Here is an 18,081-nt window from a genome sequence, read left to right as displayed (position 1 = left end):
GCGCCAAGCTGCTCCCGCATGAGCATACGATGCCAGGTACCGCAGCCGGTCCCGAGGAAGAAACGGGGAAAGTCAAGGTCAGTCTAGAGACCCGGAGAGTCCATCTTGGAGCGTGTCTTGTTGCGTTCTGCTTTTTGAGTTGGCTGCAGATCACCCGGCCCTCCTTCTTGCTTCTATCTACCGGGGTCTTTGAGCGGAACATGAAGCTAAATGATCACTCCGTAGCCGTGTCACTGAGCTGGAGAAGAAAATAGATGGTCTGGTTAGCCTATTTCAGACGCAGCAGCAGTCAGGAGAGACCCCAGGGCAACCGGCAACCGGCCCCATTCCTAGTAGCGAAGACCCGCGCTTGATGCCATGCACTGGGTTGACTATCCCAGGCGTCACCCATCAAGTAAGCACGGACGCATCTCCGAGTGTAGACAGTTCAGCTGGTGCCCAAGACTGTCATTCTATGCCGACTCCTGAGGCTGGCTTTCCCAGCGGGTCCTATCAGCTCTTGCCTGGATTCACCATCACTGCCGAGAAGGCTGAGGAGTACCTTTCCATCTACCGGACGCGTCTGGTTCCCAACTTTCCGTTTGTGCCCATCGAGCCCGAGGTCACGGCGAGGGACCTCCATAATCAGAAGCGGTTCCTATTCTGGTGTATTATGCAAGCCATTGTACCTCAAACAGCCTCAGTACAAAAGGCAGTTGATGACTGGGTCCGCAAACATGCCGCTATGCATATCATAGTTCATAAGGAGAAGAAGATTGAGCTGCTTCAAGGCTTGATTGTCTATGTTGCCTGGTAAGTGATGCTTTTTTGTCAAGCTCTAACCAAACCATCCCATACTACTGTGGCTTCTGGCCCGTTCCGCTGTCGGAGTGCAGTTATCTGACGTATTTGTGTCTCGTAGGGGTGATGTCCACCTGCAGATGGGTATCAATGCCAACACCCTTCTCCAACTGGCCATCGGTCTGGTTATGGACATGACCATGTACACTTTAGCAGGCCCCGTGAGTTGGATGCCGAAAACCTTGTTGAATGATGCGTGGGCAGTCTTGGGACGGGGAGGAAAGCAATTCGAAGCACCAAAGCCAACTCTCGAGGAGCAACGAGCGATTCTAGGCGGCTACTTCATTGCGTCAAGGTAATATTCCTTTCGCCCGTATCTGCTATAGCGAAGGGTGGAGCGAGACTGACATTCCTCACCAGTGTTCCTGCCGCCATAAGGAGACACTCGCAGATACAGTACTCGCCCCAGATCGCGAGATGTTCCAAGGCCATTCGAGAGGCAGACGCTTTACCGACAGATCAGAATCTCCTTGCCCTCGTGCGCATGCAACATCTAGGTGACCGGATTCGTTCCATCTTTCCGAGCCCAGACAGAGAGGAGGGGGAGCCTCTTCCCATCTTCCGGGAACATTTTAGTGCAGTGATAGCATCACTCCGCAAGGAGATCTGCGCTCTTGAGTCAGAAGAGCCAGGTATCAAGAAAGAGAATCGTAAGTATACTACTGAGTTACAAGGAAGCAACCCGACGGCTAGCTGTACTAACCTAGCATGTCATCTAGCAATGATCTGGGCACATTATGGCGCACTGATGGTTAGGCTATACGAGCCCAGCATCGGCATGCGAGGAGCCAGCCCCTCGGAGGCCATGTCCGCCATGGAACCGTTCAGCAGGACCGAGTCACTCTGGTTCTGCCTACAGGCAATTCAGATCGCCATGGACGCGCTCCTCGCCATCCCTGCCGAGGCCTTTGCGTATCTACCCTTCAACACCGTCGCGGATATAGCACATACAATGATGTCCTCGCACAGGTTGCTTCTTGAAGACTCGGCAAGCGACTGGGACGTGATGCTGGCGCGCCAGAAGCTCGACCTCCCCGCCATAGCGCGGCGGTTGGCTGATCGATTCGAGGAGGCGGATAACGTGGCGCTGATCGTTGGGCAAAAGAGGCGAATATTCGAGGATGATAGCTCGCGTTGGGCGAATTATGCCTACCGTGCGAGGTGGATCCGTCAGTGGTACCTGAGTAAGGTTGTTGGGCAGCCGCCTCAGGAGCAGATGGCGACGGAGCATCAGCAGCGGCAGGAGCAGCATCAGCAACAGCAGCAAGCGCAAATGGTTCCTCCCGAGGGGATGATGACGGACCCAAACATGTCTTGGCTCGGGGGCGTGGCGATGGACCAGTCGTTTTGGGAGATTATGATGCTGGACGGACCGGGGCAGGTACCCATTGACGCGTCCATGCTTTTGGCAGATCAGTCCATGTTGCCCGCCATGCAGGCTTCATAGCATTCCAGTTCCTGGTACAGGAAGGTGGCAACCATGCAAGGGTAGGGCGGGTCTGAGAACACTCTGAAATCAACCTCAGACAGGATTCGACGTATTTGGTGGTTTAAGACGCGTGTCTACGCACTGTGAGCTGAGTCTGTTCTTAGAGCGCGCAGAAGTTGATTTGCTCCTGAGAAGGGTTTGGAATCTGGAAGCAGAGTTGAATATTACGGCTTACTGAGGATGGCATGGACAGAATCTGCAGATGCCGCTATCTCAAGTTTGGTCAGTTCCCCAACATGATTCAAGCTGCTTTATCCAACTATTGCATGCGAGATGCGGCCTTAATGGGAGAATCCACGCGACACCGTGTCATCCCCCACTCATTATACTTGTTGAGAGCAGGCTGGGAAATTTGGGAAAAGAAAGCAGCATTCAGTGGCATTAGGGATACGTGCATATGCTTGAGAATAACTGTACAGGACCGATGTGACAGTTTGTCACGCATCACTAGGATTGTCGATGTGCCTTTCTCTGCCCAAATGATGATGATCTTATTGAAGACCAACAACAGCAATAGTTGTCAAGCTATTCGTACTGATTCCGAAACGGCAAAGTGGTCAAGGTTTGGTACTAATAGTCTTGGAATGCCCCCACTTCCCTTGTGTGCGGTCCAGCCGAATCCATACCACACCCGTTGAGTAATTCAAGTCTTTGTCAAATATTCCTACGTCTTAGCACAAACGACTGAGTTATTCCCGAAATCTCTTTGCTGATAGGTGGAAGGAGGCCGGGTGCGAGGAAAGTTGAATGAGAATCTCCCATTCCCTTATCGCTGTTGAACCGCCAAGAACTACTGCAAGTGTGCTTCTCTTCTTAGCATCCCTTTTAACACTTGCAGCTCACAAATGACGGGCTACGGGCGCCCTATCGGCAGCTAAATAAGTCCTAAACCCCGACGGATAGCTCTAGGGAATTGTCCAGTTTCTACATGCAGACCGTCGGGCCCGCTCATTCTCTCGGCAACATATACTGTATTCCGCATAGCAGGTTTCAAGTCTCAGATGATTGGACCACTGTGCCAAGTGAGGTGTATGAGGGCTCTTGCTAACCATCCGGTAGTGGTCCGCCGTCTCTACAAACCACATGCAGCTCTCATCTCCGGAACGGTGGGGGGTGAAGGCGTGATTGCGTCCTCAGCCGTGGGGTCATAGCTCAAGTAGCGGCCAAGGAATCTGAGATTCTGAGTGCAGAACCATGTTGCAGTGAGCATGGAGTTTGAGGCTGTGATCTTGGCGTGGCCGGGGTCGCGGTCCTCGGCACGCTGGCGTCGAGAGTGTATCTCCCTAGCAGGTTGCTCGTAGATCATGAGCTAACGGAACTTGCAGCCGCTAGTCTCTTGATTTGGTGAAGTGGTCTCATCAAGCTAGCTAAAGTTCCCTTTTGATCTTGTGCTTGCGGATATGGATTACGGGTGAAAAGCCAAACCCCGCAAAGTCAGTCCGGAGAATCCGGGGTACCTAATCGAACTCTGATGAGAGGTACCACTCATACAATAACTCACATCGTACTCGGGTATTAGGGCATACTAAAGTTCGTAGGAATCAATATCAAATGCTGCAACTGGTTTAGGAACTTGTAGACTTGCTTGTTGTTATTTATTTGACACGATCACCACTTGTGAAGTGCGCTTCGGTGGACTTGCCTTTGATAACAACAGGCATAGATGTAGCGCCTGTCAGATCGTAAAACAGCCAAACCTTCCCCACATGAAATTAATGTTACCATAGAGCCAGCATGATTAACATCATTAAGCTGATGTGGTCTTTACGGTGGATAAAGTAGGAAGAGTGCCAGCCTACTCAGCTTTGATCTCGGCACCCCACCTTACCAGTTCGATCAGTGGGGCCGGCTCTAGGAAACTAGTGCAACGTCATGTCAATTTTCTACTCTCTGATTGGTTTCTGCCAGGGCCAAAGATCAGTCTGGGAATAGGGCGCTTGGCTCATGCGCCAGTATCTGTGTAACTACTGCTTGATTTTGAACGGGGCATGAAGTCTGTCAAAGGCTTGTTGGGTTGAGTGAACACACTGGTGCCGACGGACGCGTGTGATGGTCGACAACATGGCAGGCCCAGGACAGCGTTCAATACATTATCACATTGATTTGACACAAGTTGTATCAATTCGGCTCTCAAAGACGTGGTCTCCAAAGTTTATCCCAGTTTTCCAAACCCTCTGAAGATAGTCCCGTCACAATGTGCCGGCGCCAGAACCCCCCACCTCGGAACCCCCTCGTCCCCCACTCCGGCAGCTGCGAGCTTCAAGGTTGCATGGATGTGACCCCCAGTGGATATTCCGGGGGGAATCTGGGGTAGTGTCAGTGCGACGCTGTTCGGTCCAAACCTAGAGAGTCAAGTTTGACAGTAGAATGGAATTATTGATAAGGACGGTGCAAAAGCGAGAGTTTGGAATCATACGAACATCAGACCATTGTATTTTGATGTTGCTTGGGGCGACTCTCAAAACGTTGACGTACATACAACAGTGACCGACTTGATCGACAGAACCTACTTTCGCCCAATCCAGAAGAGAACATGATGTCGGGCTGGAAGTATGCGTTTGCCCTCAGCAAGGAGGAAGTCGCAACGGCGACACCGCCTGGGACGGCGAAGTTGATGCGTGAGTTCCTCAGCAATCGAGTTCGGCGTTGAAGTCAGGCTGAGCAAGGCAATGCGTTGCTGTCTGCTGATACTCCGCAATATGATGTATTCGTTTCTGTCGTATTAACACCTAGACTGAATGCTAACCACCAATCTTTCCCTAGTCGAAGATGAGTCTTCAGGCGGATCACCAAGATCTTCCACCTCTCTCAGACGATTCCCGCAACCATCGGAAGACCCAGCAGATCCTCTCAACTGGGCACAGTGGCGCAAATTCACACTCCTATTGACTGTATCACTATATTCTTTCGCTGGCAACTTCACGAGCTCGGGCATCGCACCAGCATTACAACTATGGTTCAAGGCCTTCCCGACAGATGTTCGGCCGTTTAGTGACCTCACCTACTTTATCGCGGTAGGTTACATCCTGTTTCCACGTGCTGCCACCGGGTTGGTGAGCTTAGCTGATAGTGATTCCTATGAATACAGGTCAACATTCTGTTTCTTGGAGCATCCAACATCTGGTGGGTCCCTCTGTCAAACATCTTCGGCCGACGACCCGTGTTGCTGGCTGCAACGCTTCTCATGACGGTTGGCACCATTGCGTGCGCTGTCTCAACGACCTACAACGGCGTCCTCGTCTCCAGACTGTTTCAAGGTATCGGTGCCGGTGCGTCAGAGTCAGTCGCTCCAGCACTCATCGGAGAGGTCTTTTTCGTGGATGAGCGAGGTCGTGCTATGGTAAGATTAATATCAAACATATCCGACAGAAACCATAGACTATTTTTGCTGATAAATCAACTCCTCTCATCCAGGCCATCTACACTGTATTCCTCTCAGGCGGCTCTCTCATCGGCGGAATCGCGGGCGGGTACATCGGCTATCAACTAGGCTGGGTCTACATCTTTTGGGTGGGAACAGCCGTGTCCGCCGCCTGTTTCATCGCCACCCTCTTCCTTGTCCCCGAGACCCTCTACGACCGCGTCGTCTCCTCCAACATCGACACTACCGGCAGCGGCCAGTTGCCCATTGACGAAAAGGGTTTGGAAAGCCACGTCGAAGACGCGCAGAGCCAGGTCCTAGACTACCGACCCTTCACCTACGGGCGGTCTCTGGGCTTCACCCACTACCGCGGTGGCGTCGCGAACAACTTCCTCGCCCCCTGGAAGACGCTGAGATTCCCGGGCACCTGGGTCGTCATGTTCCACTACGCAGGCCTCGTCGGCGGTATCGTCACCATCTCCACCGTTGGGCCCCAGCTCGTGGCGGCACCGCCGTACCTCTGGGGCGCCAACGTCGGGTTGATCAATATTGGAGGCATCATCGGGACCGGCCTGGGCGCTCTGTACACGTACCTTCTCGCCGACGCCCAGCTCAAGAAGAAGGTCAAGAGTTCGGGCAGCGGGCTGGCGGAAGCGGAGAGCAGGTTGCCGACCATGTTTCCCTCGCTTGTCATCGCGACGGGCGGATTCTTCGTCTTTGGCTTCACGGGCCAATACCCGTCCAAAAATGGCTGGGTCGGTCTCTCTGCCGGGTTTGCCATGGTATCGTTTGGTCTCATGCAACTACCATCCGTCGGCTTCAACTATGTGAGTACATGCATCCTTTCACACAACTTCCCTCTCGCCTAATTTTTCTTGGCATCTGCTGTTAGTGAATAAGTAAGCCTACCACCAAATTACTAACAGCCGAAAACTCTTTACCTCCCCTTACCGGAGCCCGTATCCGTAATAACCTTATAACCGCTGTTGGGTACTGGACTAATGTCGGCCGATTAAGCCGACCCCGAATTAGGCTCCGGGATACCTCCAGAGCCGAACCCCACCTTAAGAGCTAAATAACGCCGCGATGCCAAGGCATAGCCGACCTGGCCTAGCCTAACGGGAAGCTAGTTTAATATTACTATCGACGCCCCTACTTCGGCCGAGGGGCCTGTAGCCTTTACCGTATCTATTCCGAGTAGATCTACTATAGGGTCCGTCTTAATAGCCCTTATAAAAAAAGCTAAATAGTACGAGGTATAGAAAGACGTTTTTTTAACCATTATACGGTCCGTCGATAATATTATCGTTAATTTTAACGATTTTAGAAAATAAATCGTAAAAAAAGCCATTACTTATATTATTCAAACCCTTAAAAAACTAATTAATTACGAAATAAGCCTAATAGCGGCCCGGAATTAGGTAGTTATCGTCGTACTAATAGCGGGTAATATCATTATGGCGACCTAGAGCGGTTAGAGCTATTAGAGCTCTACCCGCTTAAAGGCTATACTCCCTACCGAAGATCAGCCGTAGGTATAGCCGAAAGAGGACTTCCGTATTTTTATCCATATCCCGGAAGAAAGCTTAATGGCTATTTAGAAGATCGTACCGTTCGCTATATAATAGATCGTTTATAAGGCCGTTAGTTTAGGGCTAGCGGACCTTCCCTACGTTTACTATATTAGTATAGGTTATTTTTTAAAGCTGTAAAATAAGTAAATATAAAAAAGACTATTTATAAATAAGGCAAAGCTAGCGGAATACTTCGGCGCCTACTAGGTTAAAATGCTTATTAAGTAGTATATTTACGTTATGCCACGATACCTAACAAAACTACATAGTATTAGTAGGGACGTCCTAGACCTAGCTATATTTATTAAAGATAAGGTCTTTGTATAGATAGGATAAAAGCCTATTTTTATTTAACTGTCCTGCCTTAGGCTTAACCTAGTTACGAACGAAATATCTTAGTTTATATTATTTATATTAGAGGTTATACCCTTTAAGCTCTTTAACTAAAGTAGTAGATCTCTACCCGTTAAAAAATAAAGGACGCTCATCTAATATGACCCCGGCTACTAAGGCTACTACTTTAACCGGTTCTATAAATAACGACCGATCTATAGTAATTGCGGAAGACCTTCCGATTTATACGAAACGGGACCCTGTATAGCTAGGCCTTAATATGCTAACTGCTGCGGCCCCTTCTAAACCAGCTATATAGACTGCCTAGTAAGGCCTTTGGCCGTAAACGGCGTTATCTCTCTTCCTGGTTAAAAGGAGTAGGCTTGGATCCGGAAGGCTGGCTAAAAAGTATCGGATACTCTATATAAGGCTATTTAATCTAATAATAGTTAAGAGGCAGTAGGCGTCCCTACTTCTACCAGCTAGAACTAGTAACCTGGTACCAAGCGTATACGTATAAGAATACCTTCTATAAGCTTAATCGTTTACCTTAGTAACGGAAATACTAATAGTAGTAATATGGATAAAGACGAGGCGGACGAAGGTAAGGGCAAAGATTCCCTCGATAATACCTTTATCGACCGTCTTATATTACCTATATTAAGTAGGAGCTAACGGGCAGTATAAAAGCCAAACTATAACGTTGTAAATGCCTATACTTACCTTAAACTCGATTTAAAAACATAAGCTAAGAGCGGCGATCTTATGGATGCTATACGTTACGTAAAGTAATATCGGAAAGATCTCCCCGGCGTATACGGCTTTCTTGTAGCTCTGCTAGGAGGCTTAGATAGATATGGTTTTTGTCCAGGAACCCTGGACGGGCTAGAAGGATGGAAATGTATAATTGAATACGTACCCAGGTTTCGATTTTTTTATCCCGGTCGATTTCTAAGATAATAAAAGAACCAGACCAAGAGTATTAACCTATATATATAAAGGGATAAGGATGATGGTGGAGTAGTAAAGGCTTATTTATATAAAAGACGTATTATAGCTAGTAATTAATAAAATAACGACTATCGTTAACGTATATAAATAACCTTACGATCCCTATAGCCGTATAATAGGGATACTATTAGAACTTAAACCCCTAGAGCGAGCTTTAATTATAGGTGACTTTAATATATATTATTACTTCTAAGAGCCCGGGATGAGGAACGGGAACCGGGGAGATGATATCGTAGGCTAGGTAAATGGCTATAATCTCTCTTTTATTAATAAAATTGGGGTAGTAACCTAGGATTACGGATATATCCTAGACCTGGCTTTCTCTAATATCTTTTTTACGTATGCGTAGGTTAGCCTATAGTTATACCTGGGAGCTAACTACGAGGCTATTATAGCCGTTATATTATTATTTAAACGCCTAGTATTATAGGGAAAGGGCCACCTATAGCTATGGCTACTATTAGTACCCGATTCGGTACTACTTCGGCTAAGAGACTTAATCGAAGGGGGGCTAGCTATGATGCTTAATTTAGGGGATTAACCTACTCCGGTAGACCTGGATGGATAAGTAAGTTATATCGTTAAGCTTTTCTCCCGAGCTATTGAGGCGGTCGGTAAAAAAAGAGGAAAATAGGGAAAAGGTACGGCTTAGTAGATAGAGGAATATATAGAGGCCTATAGAACGTACTATACTGCCCGTAACCTATAAGCCTGGGAGACGGAGTAGAACGTAAATCCTTCTCTAATAGAAGAACGGAAGGTATTCCTGAGTATTGTGAGGAAGGTTAAGTAAGTATATTAGGCCGGAAAGATCGATAAAGTCGCTTTAGACCGGGACCTTTATTAAGTCATAGGTTAGCGGAAGGCGAGCTTATTAACCAGAGTACCCTTATTGATTATAGATAACTAGACGATTGAGGATATTAACGAAAAGGCCTAAGCGCTCTGGAAAGCCCTTTTTAATAGGTTTAGTATAGAAGATGACGTACTGGGTGACTTATTTAACGTACCTATTATCTTAAAGTAAGCGATTATTTAATAAGATAATATTAGTGGAGAAAAAGTAAAGACGGCTATTTTAATAAAGATAACGACCTTTAATATGGACGGGATCACTATATGCCTCTTTTAGGCCTGCTAGGGTATTATCTTGGAGCTAGTTAGGTAGCTATTTTAGTCTTATATATAGGCCGGCTATTTTCTTTTACCTTTCTGTAGAGCTAAGGTGGTCATGATCTAGAAGGCCGGTAAGGATGCCTCCAAGCCCGGGTCCTAGTGTCCGATCGCATTCCTTTCGTGCCTAGGTAAAGGACTTGAGAGATTAATAGCTAGAAGGATGGTATCTTTGGCGATTATCGAGTATATTGTTAGTCTGTAATAGATCGGAGCCCTATAGGGCAGGTTAGCCGTTGATCTGACGACCTGCTTTACCTATAATATCGAAACGGCCCTCCTAAAAGGGCTTATGGCGATACTTTTAATTATGGACGTAAAAGGGGCGTTTGACTCTATCCTTTAGAACCGGCTCGTTATTAGACTATGTTAGTAGGGATGGCTATACGGCTTAGTTAGACTTATTTTTAGCTTTTGCTGTATCTGTATCGTTAGAGTCCGATTAGAAGAAAGTATAACGGAATACTTTCTTTTATTATGCGGGCTGCTATAGGGGTCGCCTTTGTTTCTTATCGTCTTTTTATTTTATATTACGGAAATATTTAAAGATGACCTAGATATGCGATTTGGGTATATGGACAATATCGTTATTTTAGCCATAAGCCCCTCCTTAGAGAATAATATCGTAATATTTAACTAAAGTATAGCCGGTATTCTTAGATGGGGTTTAGAGAATAAGGTCTCCTTTAATCTAAATAAGTGCGAGGTTATTTATTTTATTAGGAAGTACGGTTAGCTAGCGGAGCTATTAGAGGTTAGGGCGGGGGATTTGGTGGTTAAGGCCTTGATAAAACCTGTATACTAGCTAGGTATTTAGTTTGATAAGAGATTGTCCTTCTGGTACTATATTAATATAAAAGTAGCTGTGGTAAAGAAGGTAGCTTAATACCTAAGGTAGCTTATAAATATAAAAAGAGGACTACTAGCGGCCGCCGTATGAAAAGCCGTTGTCTCCTACGTACTGCCGATTACGCTCTTTAGTACTAAAATATAGTATATAGGTATTACGAAGCCGGCTTCGAGATGCTAAGCGGAGATAGATATGAATCTGCCTCTCTAAAAAAGACCTATCAATATAGGCCAGAAGGGGCTCGTATAGAAGATTAATAGCGTTATTATAGTAGCGATAAGGGCCGTTCTGCCTATCTAGAGGATAACGCTAACTAGTAGCCTCCTCTAAAACGCCGGCTTACTATCAATTAAAGTCGCTTTAGAGGGCGTCTACTTATGGGCCATAGTCCGATTATAAAGGATCGATTACCGATACCTGCTAATTATATGGCTTTCTTAATAAAGATAGTAATAAACAAGACTATAACGGACGGCTAAACTTCTATTAAAATACGGAAGACTAGCGTTCCTTTAATTATAGTACCTACTAAGCTTATAAGATTAGATAGTAGTTTAATATAAAGAAGAGGCTATAAAAGATTTTAAGCGTTAGTTAAAGATAGTACTGGAAAGTTATATAATCGTTTTCTCGGACGGCTCTAAGGCGACGAATGGAGCTATAGGGTACGGCTTCGTTATTTACCGAGATTCTAAATGTATAATATAAAGGTACGGCCAACTTAGACTAGTAAAAATGTTCGATGCCGAGGTTAAAGGAGTGTAAGCCGGCCTTAAAAGGGCTCTACTCATTAATCGCGGTTATTTAATTTATATATATATCGATAATACTAGCGTTATATAAGGTATCCGCAGTAAGGTGCCGGATTCGTTATAAGAGGCGTTCCTTAAAATCTAAGAAGTAGCCAGGATTTTTAATATATGGACGTACTAGTCTTTAGGATATTAGGATATTAAAGGAAACGAGGCTATAGACCGGCTAGTTAAAAAAGGAACGATACTGCCGGTACGGATAGGTTAAATAGTAATATTAGCGGGTATTAAGCGGCTTATAAAGGAAAAACTATAGGGCTATTATAAAAGATAGTAGTATAAAGAGCGAAGGCCATAGTATATGGACTTAGGGCTTAAGGTAGCTTTATCTAGCCCTCCTAAACTAGCCTTGTTATAGGCTATGCTATATTACTTATTAGCGGTACGATCGGGTTATAGGGACTTTAAGTAATATTACCGACGTTTTAACTATAACGACGCTTTAATCTTATGCTCTTGTAGAAAGATAAAAGACGTAGACTACCTAATTTATTATTAACTAACGTTAGTAAGGAGGCAACGGTGGCCGACCCTCTACTCTCGTAATATACCCGAACCTATAGGCCCTATAGGATCTCTCGAGGCCTATTTTAAAAGATTAATTACCGACCTATAAAGCTTCGAGGCCTTTCTCTACGTAACGGACTTTTTCTAGAAGATCTATCTATAGTAATAGTATCCATACTTATATAAATATAAGTGCGGACTATAAAGAACCTCCTGATTTTAAAGGACGATTTAGGAAAGAATGAAACTAGGGTACTAGCAGGAACCGGGGATAGATAGAACGCGTAGTAGCTATAAGGTATAATTTGGAGGACGATATAAAGAGACGACGTACTGTAGAATAGGTAGCCTTGGCTCACGGCCCTCCACGCCATATACCCTTCGGGAGGTCTGCGGTAAGGGCTCTAGCCCGGCCGCCACGGCGTTAAATACAACAACAACAACAACTACATGCATCCTTTCCACGCGTGCTTTCGCGCCGAGCAACGGGATTTCTAACCTGAGAAATTACAGCTCATCGATGCGTATCAACATCTCGCTGGCGACTGCTTCGTCATGGTTACTATCATGCGAGCGATTATTGCGTTCGCGTGGACGTTTTTCGTGGCGCACTGGGTCGAGGAGAAGGGGACTTCGGAGCCGTTTGGTATATTTGGCATGCTGATGGGAATTTTCTCTCTTTTGACGATTCCTCTATGGCTCTCTGGGAAGAGGATGAGAATTGCCACAAGGAAGCTGGTGGAGGGGTGATCAAACGAACGTTCTTTTCAGCACGGAAAGCCTTAAGTGTGTCATATTGCTATGGTATCGCTCAAGATTTGATACCCCTTTTTTGCTCCGTGTATCGCTCCGTTCCAAAGACTGCATACTCAGCATTCTCGGGTCGCTTTTGACGCCATGATCCGGTTGATCTGGCAAAACACCGAGTACCGAAGGACTGACTATCTCGAAGAAGTTGGTAGTAGACCGCACTTGGATTGTTGGATGTGGCAAGGCCGAGTTGAGGAGTTCAATTTTGACGCCGTGCCAAAGCTATTACTCATAATCTAACAGTGATGAAAAAAAGTATCGGGTGGTAAAGCGTCGTAATTAATGCACATTTCATCACAGATAATGTTCGCAAATATCAGCCCAAGCAGTCAATTAGTAGAACAAGTACATCAACCCCAAAGCCAAGATGGGCACGTTGGCAATCAAATGGCCCTTCACCTTGGCTCTACCAACCGCGACTGCCTCGCTTGAGGCATCAGAACTCCCCATGTACTCAGACACGACCGCCGCGCCGCTGAAGCCCACGCCGGAGCCCAGCATCAGCACGATCCCCAAGCACCGCCGCACCGCTGTGGCCGCCAGCGGTGACGCGCGGCAGACGTCGGAAAACTGGCCGTAGAGCACCAAGGCCAGGATGCACGACGACATGTGCAGGTTGCGGGCGCCCTTGACCTTGACGAGGGCGTGGTGGAAGGCGTCGAACTGTGCCGGGGTCACGGTGTCCCGCGGCGGGGGCACGAGGCCGAAAGTCGCCGCCCCGCCTTCGGGCTTGGCGAGGTTGAGGCATCCGTCTGCGGCGCCGAGGAGGGCGAGGAGGCCCGTGAAGAGGGGTAGGGCGGCGGGTTTCCACCAGGAAGCTGGAGAGGGATTTAGGCTAGCCATGGTTTCTTGTGCAGAAAGCGGCACACGAAATTTAGAGCAGTCAATTGAAAGATTGAAGGAGAATTGGCCCCGTTGAGTAATTGCTTTGGGCCAGCGATGATCAGGATCAGATTCGAGGGGTAAGGGAATGTTTGCGAAGATAGAGAAGTCCTCGTCCGCGTCAGCTCAAAACGCCTCTGTTGAGGTCAAACTAGCCGGAATGATTGCCTCAGGCGGCTGACTTCACTCGAATCACGTGGCGAGCTATTTGGTACATTACCATCAGCTTCAAGCCACATCGAACGCTGAGTCTCCAATTGAAAAATCGTCCAAGGGAGGTTCATTCGAGACAAGGCGTGACAGTCATCACTCGAAATCAGCGTGCCAGTCAAAGCCATGTGCATTCATATAGCAGGCCTTTGGCGTTAGCAGGTCTATTGATTCCCATTTCCTCGTCAAGTTTCAGTCGCAATCTATTCCGTTTAACAGTAGTCCGTTTCCATACAAGCACTCTTTCAGAATTCCCTCCACTAGAGAATCATACCAAAGCCCCTTCCCTTCCAAGAAAGAAAAAAAGGAAAAACAAATAGTTCACAGACCAAATTGACCATAATGTAGGCCCTCGCAGCAAGTCACCACTCCAACACAGCCGATCAAAAGCCTACCGGTAAAGAACATTGACGGAGGCCTCGCATCACTTCTTCTTCTTTGGAGACGGCGTGCTGTTACGCGGCACCTCATCCGACGCATACCTTTTGGTTGGCGAAGAGGGCTGAGGGTTGTAACCAGGCGGCGGGTGGCGGGCGGGTTGAAAGAACGGCTACGGGTACCATGGTAAGCACCAAAGACTGCAGGCTAAGGTACTGAAACCAATTGAGTCACGAGTGAAAGTTAACGGATTCACTGATTAGTACGGAAACTGGAAATGGAATTTTTGTCGGAGGTGAGCGAGTTTGTCTGGACGCTGCCCATCAATGAGATATTGGCTCAAATCACCGTGATCTTTTGATCCAGGTTCTCAGGCATGGCCGGAAGGATGCCTGTATGGCGCCCATGGACTGACTACCTTGAAGTAAACCAGAATTTCAGAGATGAAGTCATTGCAGAGTTCAGGCCAACAATGAGGTTTAGCGTTGAGGCAGTGATTTTTGAGAAGCAATTTTTTGCTTGGATATCTTGAAAAGCAACAGACATAAGTCGGCTCTCCTTAAAGTGAACCACAAAGGCTTACCTTCTTTCTATTGGTTCCGAGCTCATCTGATCAGCATCAATTATCTCATGTCGAAGTTGACGTTCATCTTGCGCCAGGCGGCCATCACTCCGGAATGAGGTCCTTAGCTTCCGCGCCGTGTTGGGGCCTAGTGTGGCTCGGGTTCTCGAGACCTGATCCTGCGAGAGCGGCGCCCCGTGTTTGTGCATCTACGTCCTCCAGATTTCTTCGCTCAATGCAACAGAGATTATCGACAGAGGAAGGTTTTGAGAAGTTGGGTCATGGGTGGAAGCAGCATACTGTCGGCGTGCATCTAATCCCCTAGCGCGCACAGCCCATCGAATCGCCGTCGTTAAGACTGTCAATAACTTATTAGGAGTTCCATAGCTGCTGAGGCTCTTGCTCTGGCTTCTGCGTAAGGGCAGATGTAGGTTGACAGCGTGATCTGTGATAATGCTGTACAACGATAAGAGATGCCGTCCTGAACGAGGGATAGGATCCGAAGGCAGGATCTGGGCGCTGGCATATGACGACGAAGATTGACTGACACGTAGGCGGAAGAAGAAGCTTTCCTTCCCCCTCTTCTTCTCCTGGCGCAAGTTGTTGACGTACCGTACGTGGTGGCACAATGGTAACAGGAACCAAGCGCACGTGCTTTGGGGACTTTTCTGCATATGTACCGCAGTTTGAGAAAACCAAGCAGCGTACTCCGTATTCGTACTGCGTTCCTGGGCTTTGGCTGGATCAGGATTGAGCTGCTCGACGACGGCGCGGTGGTTAATGGCATGTCACGCCATCAACGTTGTTATCTCAGCGGGCCGAACAAGGAAACGACAGGAACAGGCGCGACGGGGAGCAGGGGCGTGTGGGGGGCTGCATGGGCGTGTGCATGGCTCAGACGTTCTTCGAGAAGGAATCTTGGACCATGTTCGCTCATAACTCGGGGAGAAAATAAAGCAGGCGTGACGCATGTTATTGTTAGGTCTTGACAGGGCGTGCAGGGCTCTGAGGTCTGGACCTGAATTGCGAAGCTAGGACGAATCCCGAGATTGAGGCTCCCACCGCCTGTTTATTCGGGAGTGCGAAAGTGGGTTCTGACTCGAGAGGCTCGTAAGACGGTTCGGATGGGGTGATCATGATGTTATCCTGGAATTCGGACGAAACCGGTACATGACGGTCAATGCCGGACATTGGGCTGGTCAAGGCTTTGAGTTTTGTTTTCGTCTTTTTGAGCTTCGAGGCGCAGGACGTTGCGACTTTCGTATCTGTGACGAGTGTACTGATTACTAAACAATTTGAGACCTCGAAGATAACAACAGCGTCGACAATTGTGTTATTCTGACTGAGAAATGGTGCTGTTGGCCTCCACTGTCTCTGCCGGGTGGATGTTGGCGAGCAAAGTGCCCGCAGAAGCGAAGCAAAAAGAGGTGCAGCGGGATCTCTCGCTTCGGAGATGCACTTGTCCGAATTCGGCGCGGCGCGTCATGTATACCTTAGTCATCCAGCTACATTCCCCTGGTAGGTAGGTAATACCACCAAGAGGAAGGAGCCTCTCGGAAGGTCGCCATTTTCGAAAGGAAGGAGCCACCTCAGTGACGGTCACTGAGTGACCTCACGGGCTCACCGGCACTGACCGACACCGGGCAGACGGTAACTGGTCGGGCGGACATTACGCCGGAAATAGCCAGGCCCGTGACGGTCCGGTATTCTCCACTCGGTCTTGAGCCTTGAAGGTTGACAGACCCAGTTCCCTGTCTCGAATCATCCAACTTTTGGCCGACATGTCACCGCATCCACTTTGTTTTCGACTCCCGAAACCATCAACCTTGCATCAGCCACTTCGCTGCTCCAAAAGCACGACCATCACATCAGGATCAATCGCGCCACAAAGACCGTAAACAGCAGACACACCCTCATCATCGCGTCCCCTATCCACGATCGGGATCTTCGTTCCTGGCAAGGGTCCTCGTCGATTGGTTACTGATCCGTAGGGATAGACTTTGTGCCCTGCTTTTCGGCATCTCCACCTTATTAGCCTAGGTCTTCAAGATACCTTCACCTTGAATCCGACCACTCTCTCCAGCCACCCCTTGCAATCCCAGCATACACTCCCCTTTCGACATTGCTTCGGCCTCATCGACAGATACTTAAATATGCCCTGCCTCGACATGTCCTCGAGGCATTATTCCGATCCTTCCTAGACGGCACGAGCCTTTGCTTCACATAGCAACTACAACCCCCTTACATCTTTGCTATCAACCTACGACTACCAACATGTCTAGTCTAACAACACCAATCGACTCATTACCCAACGAGGTACGCATCTTCCGTTACCCATCGCAGCTAAGCGCCATCACTCTTATGCTACACTCCCGCTAACTACCTCTGCCCCGAACAGCTCCTCATCGCGATCCTGTCTACCTTTGAGTCTCGCCAGCTGCTGCCATTAACGACTGTCGACCGCCGTTTCAATGCTACTGCCACCACAATACTACAACACCGCCTCCTTCACACTGCGAGGATGGAAGGACACGAGGTGATGCTGGAGAGCTACCACCCAAGTGCCAGAAACTCAACACCGTCCATGACGTGTAGATTTACAGGCGTAGACTTCCTGGATTACCAGTGGACCGGCGAGGAAGACATGGACTTGCGTGATCTCTCTCAACTCTACTCCCACTTCCGCCCGGTCGTCTCCGAAGAGACGCGGCGCATGCGGAGGGTATTTGGTCGACGGCTGCCGGGCGCCCCACTTGAACAAGAAATCGGCGATGAACCGGTCGTCCAAGAACTCATCCTAGATGACGGAGAGCTCTTCTCCCAACTTTGCACAACAACTAGCCTAGTCAAGTCAGGTCCAAACCCTGGTCTTCTCGCTAGCCATAGCAGTATTGAGAACGGCGTGGTACGCGTCTGGAGACATTGGTTAGCAAAGGCAGCCGCCAGGAGTGCCATTTGCGCAGTAGGCGAAGGGCGACCGCGAATCGACGACAGCACCATCTTGTGGGCCGACTCTACAAGGAATGTCGGCCTGCGATTCAGCGTCACCGATATCACCAAGGAGCGTCTACCTGTGTACCGTGGATTGGACGAGGATGCTCCAGTCGCGTACTCTCTGCACTACGAAGGTAAGTTTACTGTATTCCATCTCTTCTGACAGGCAAACGGCAAGTGGCTAACTATGGCATTAGAGTTACTGGTCCGCACCAGCCAAGTATTGCTCGCAATGGAAAAATCAGCAGTGCAAGAAGTTGTCGACTCAGGTAAATCAACCATCATTATGTCATGA

At 48.1% G+C, this 18,081-nt stretch overlaps 4 protein-coding genes across 4 annotated transcripts; 3 read left to right on the top strand and 1 right to left on the bottom strand.

The window, feature by feature from the left end:
• Window positions 1–352: 352 nt before the first annotated feature.
• BDP55DRAFT_554977 (uncharacterized protein) lies at window positions 353–2,287 on the top strand (the record flags this gene model as incomplete). The annotated part of the gene is made up of 4 exons (XM_060569441.1): window positions 353–792; window positions 902–1,135; window positions 1,201–1,490; window positions 1,560–2,287. The coding sequence occupies 4 exons, from the start codon at window positions 353–355 to the stop codon at window positions 2,285–2,287; spliced, it is 1,692 nt and encodes a 563-aa protein (XP_060428097.1).
• A 2,578-nt stretch (window positions 2,288–4,865) lies between these two features.
• On the top strand, window positions 4,866–6,559 carry BDP55DRAFT_554924 (major facilitator superfamily domain-containing protein; the record flags this gene model as incomplete). Its single annotated transcript, XM_060569436.1, has 4 exons — window positions 4,866–4,947; window positions 5,093–5,343; window positions 5,418–5,669; window positions 5,744–6,559. 4 exons carry the CDS (start codon window positions 4,866–4,868, stop codon window positions 6,557–6,559), a joined length of 1,401 nt encoding a protein of 466 aa, XP_060428096.1.
• Window positions 6,560–12,968: 6,409 nt separating this feature from the next.
• Window positions 12,969–13,767, bottom strand: BDP55DRAFT_188215 (uncharacterized protein). The gene has a single exon (XM_060565861.1). It carries the CDS (start codon window positions 13,601–13,603, stop codon window positions 13,094–13,096), a length of 510 nt encoding a protein of 169 aa, XP_060428095.1. The 5' UTR covers window positions 13,604–13,767; the 3' UTR covers window positions 12,969–13,093.
• A 3,299-nt stretch (window positions 13,768–17,066) lies between these two features.
• BDP55DRAFT_554824 (uncharacterized protein) lies at window positions 17,067–18,081 on the top strand (the record flags this gene model as incomplete). Its single annotated transcript, XM_060569430.1, has 3 exons — window positions 17,067–17,108; window positions 17,191–17,920; window positions 17,984–18,081. The coding sequence occupies 3 exons, from the start codon at window positions 17,067–17,069 to the stop codon at window positions 18,079–18,081; spliced, it is 870 nt and encodes a 289-aa protein (XP_060428094.1).

Source organism: Colletotrichum godetiae (genome assembly GCF_030913485.1).
Source record: "Colletotrichum godetiae strain CBS 193.32 chromosome Unknown BDP55scaffold_27, whole genome shotgun sequence".
NCBI classification, from domain to species: Eukaryota; Fungi; Ascomycota; class Sordariomycetes; order Glomerellales; family Glomerellaceae; genus Colletotrichum; species Colletotrichum godetiae.
The sequence above is the reverse complement of the archived record's forward strand: the minus strand, read 5'-3'. Positions and strand labels throughout refer to the sequence as shown.

Bases quoted from the DNA above. Each gene is read 5' to 3' on its own strand.
- BDP55DRAFT_188215 (XM_060565861.1), bottom strand. From the start codon at position 13,603: ATGGCTAGCCTAAATCCCTCTCCAGCTTCCTGGTGGAAACCCGCCGCC.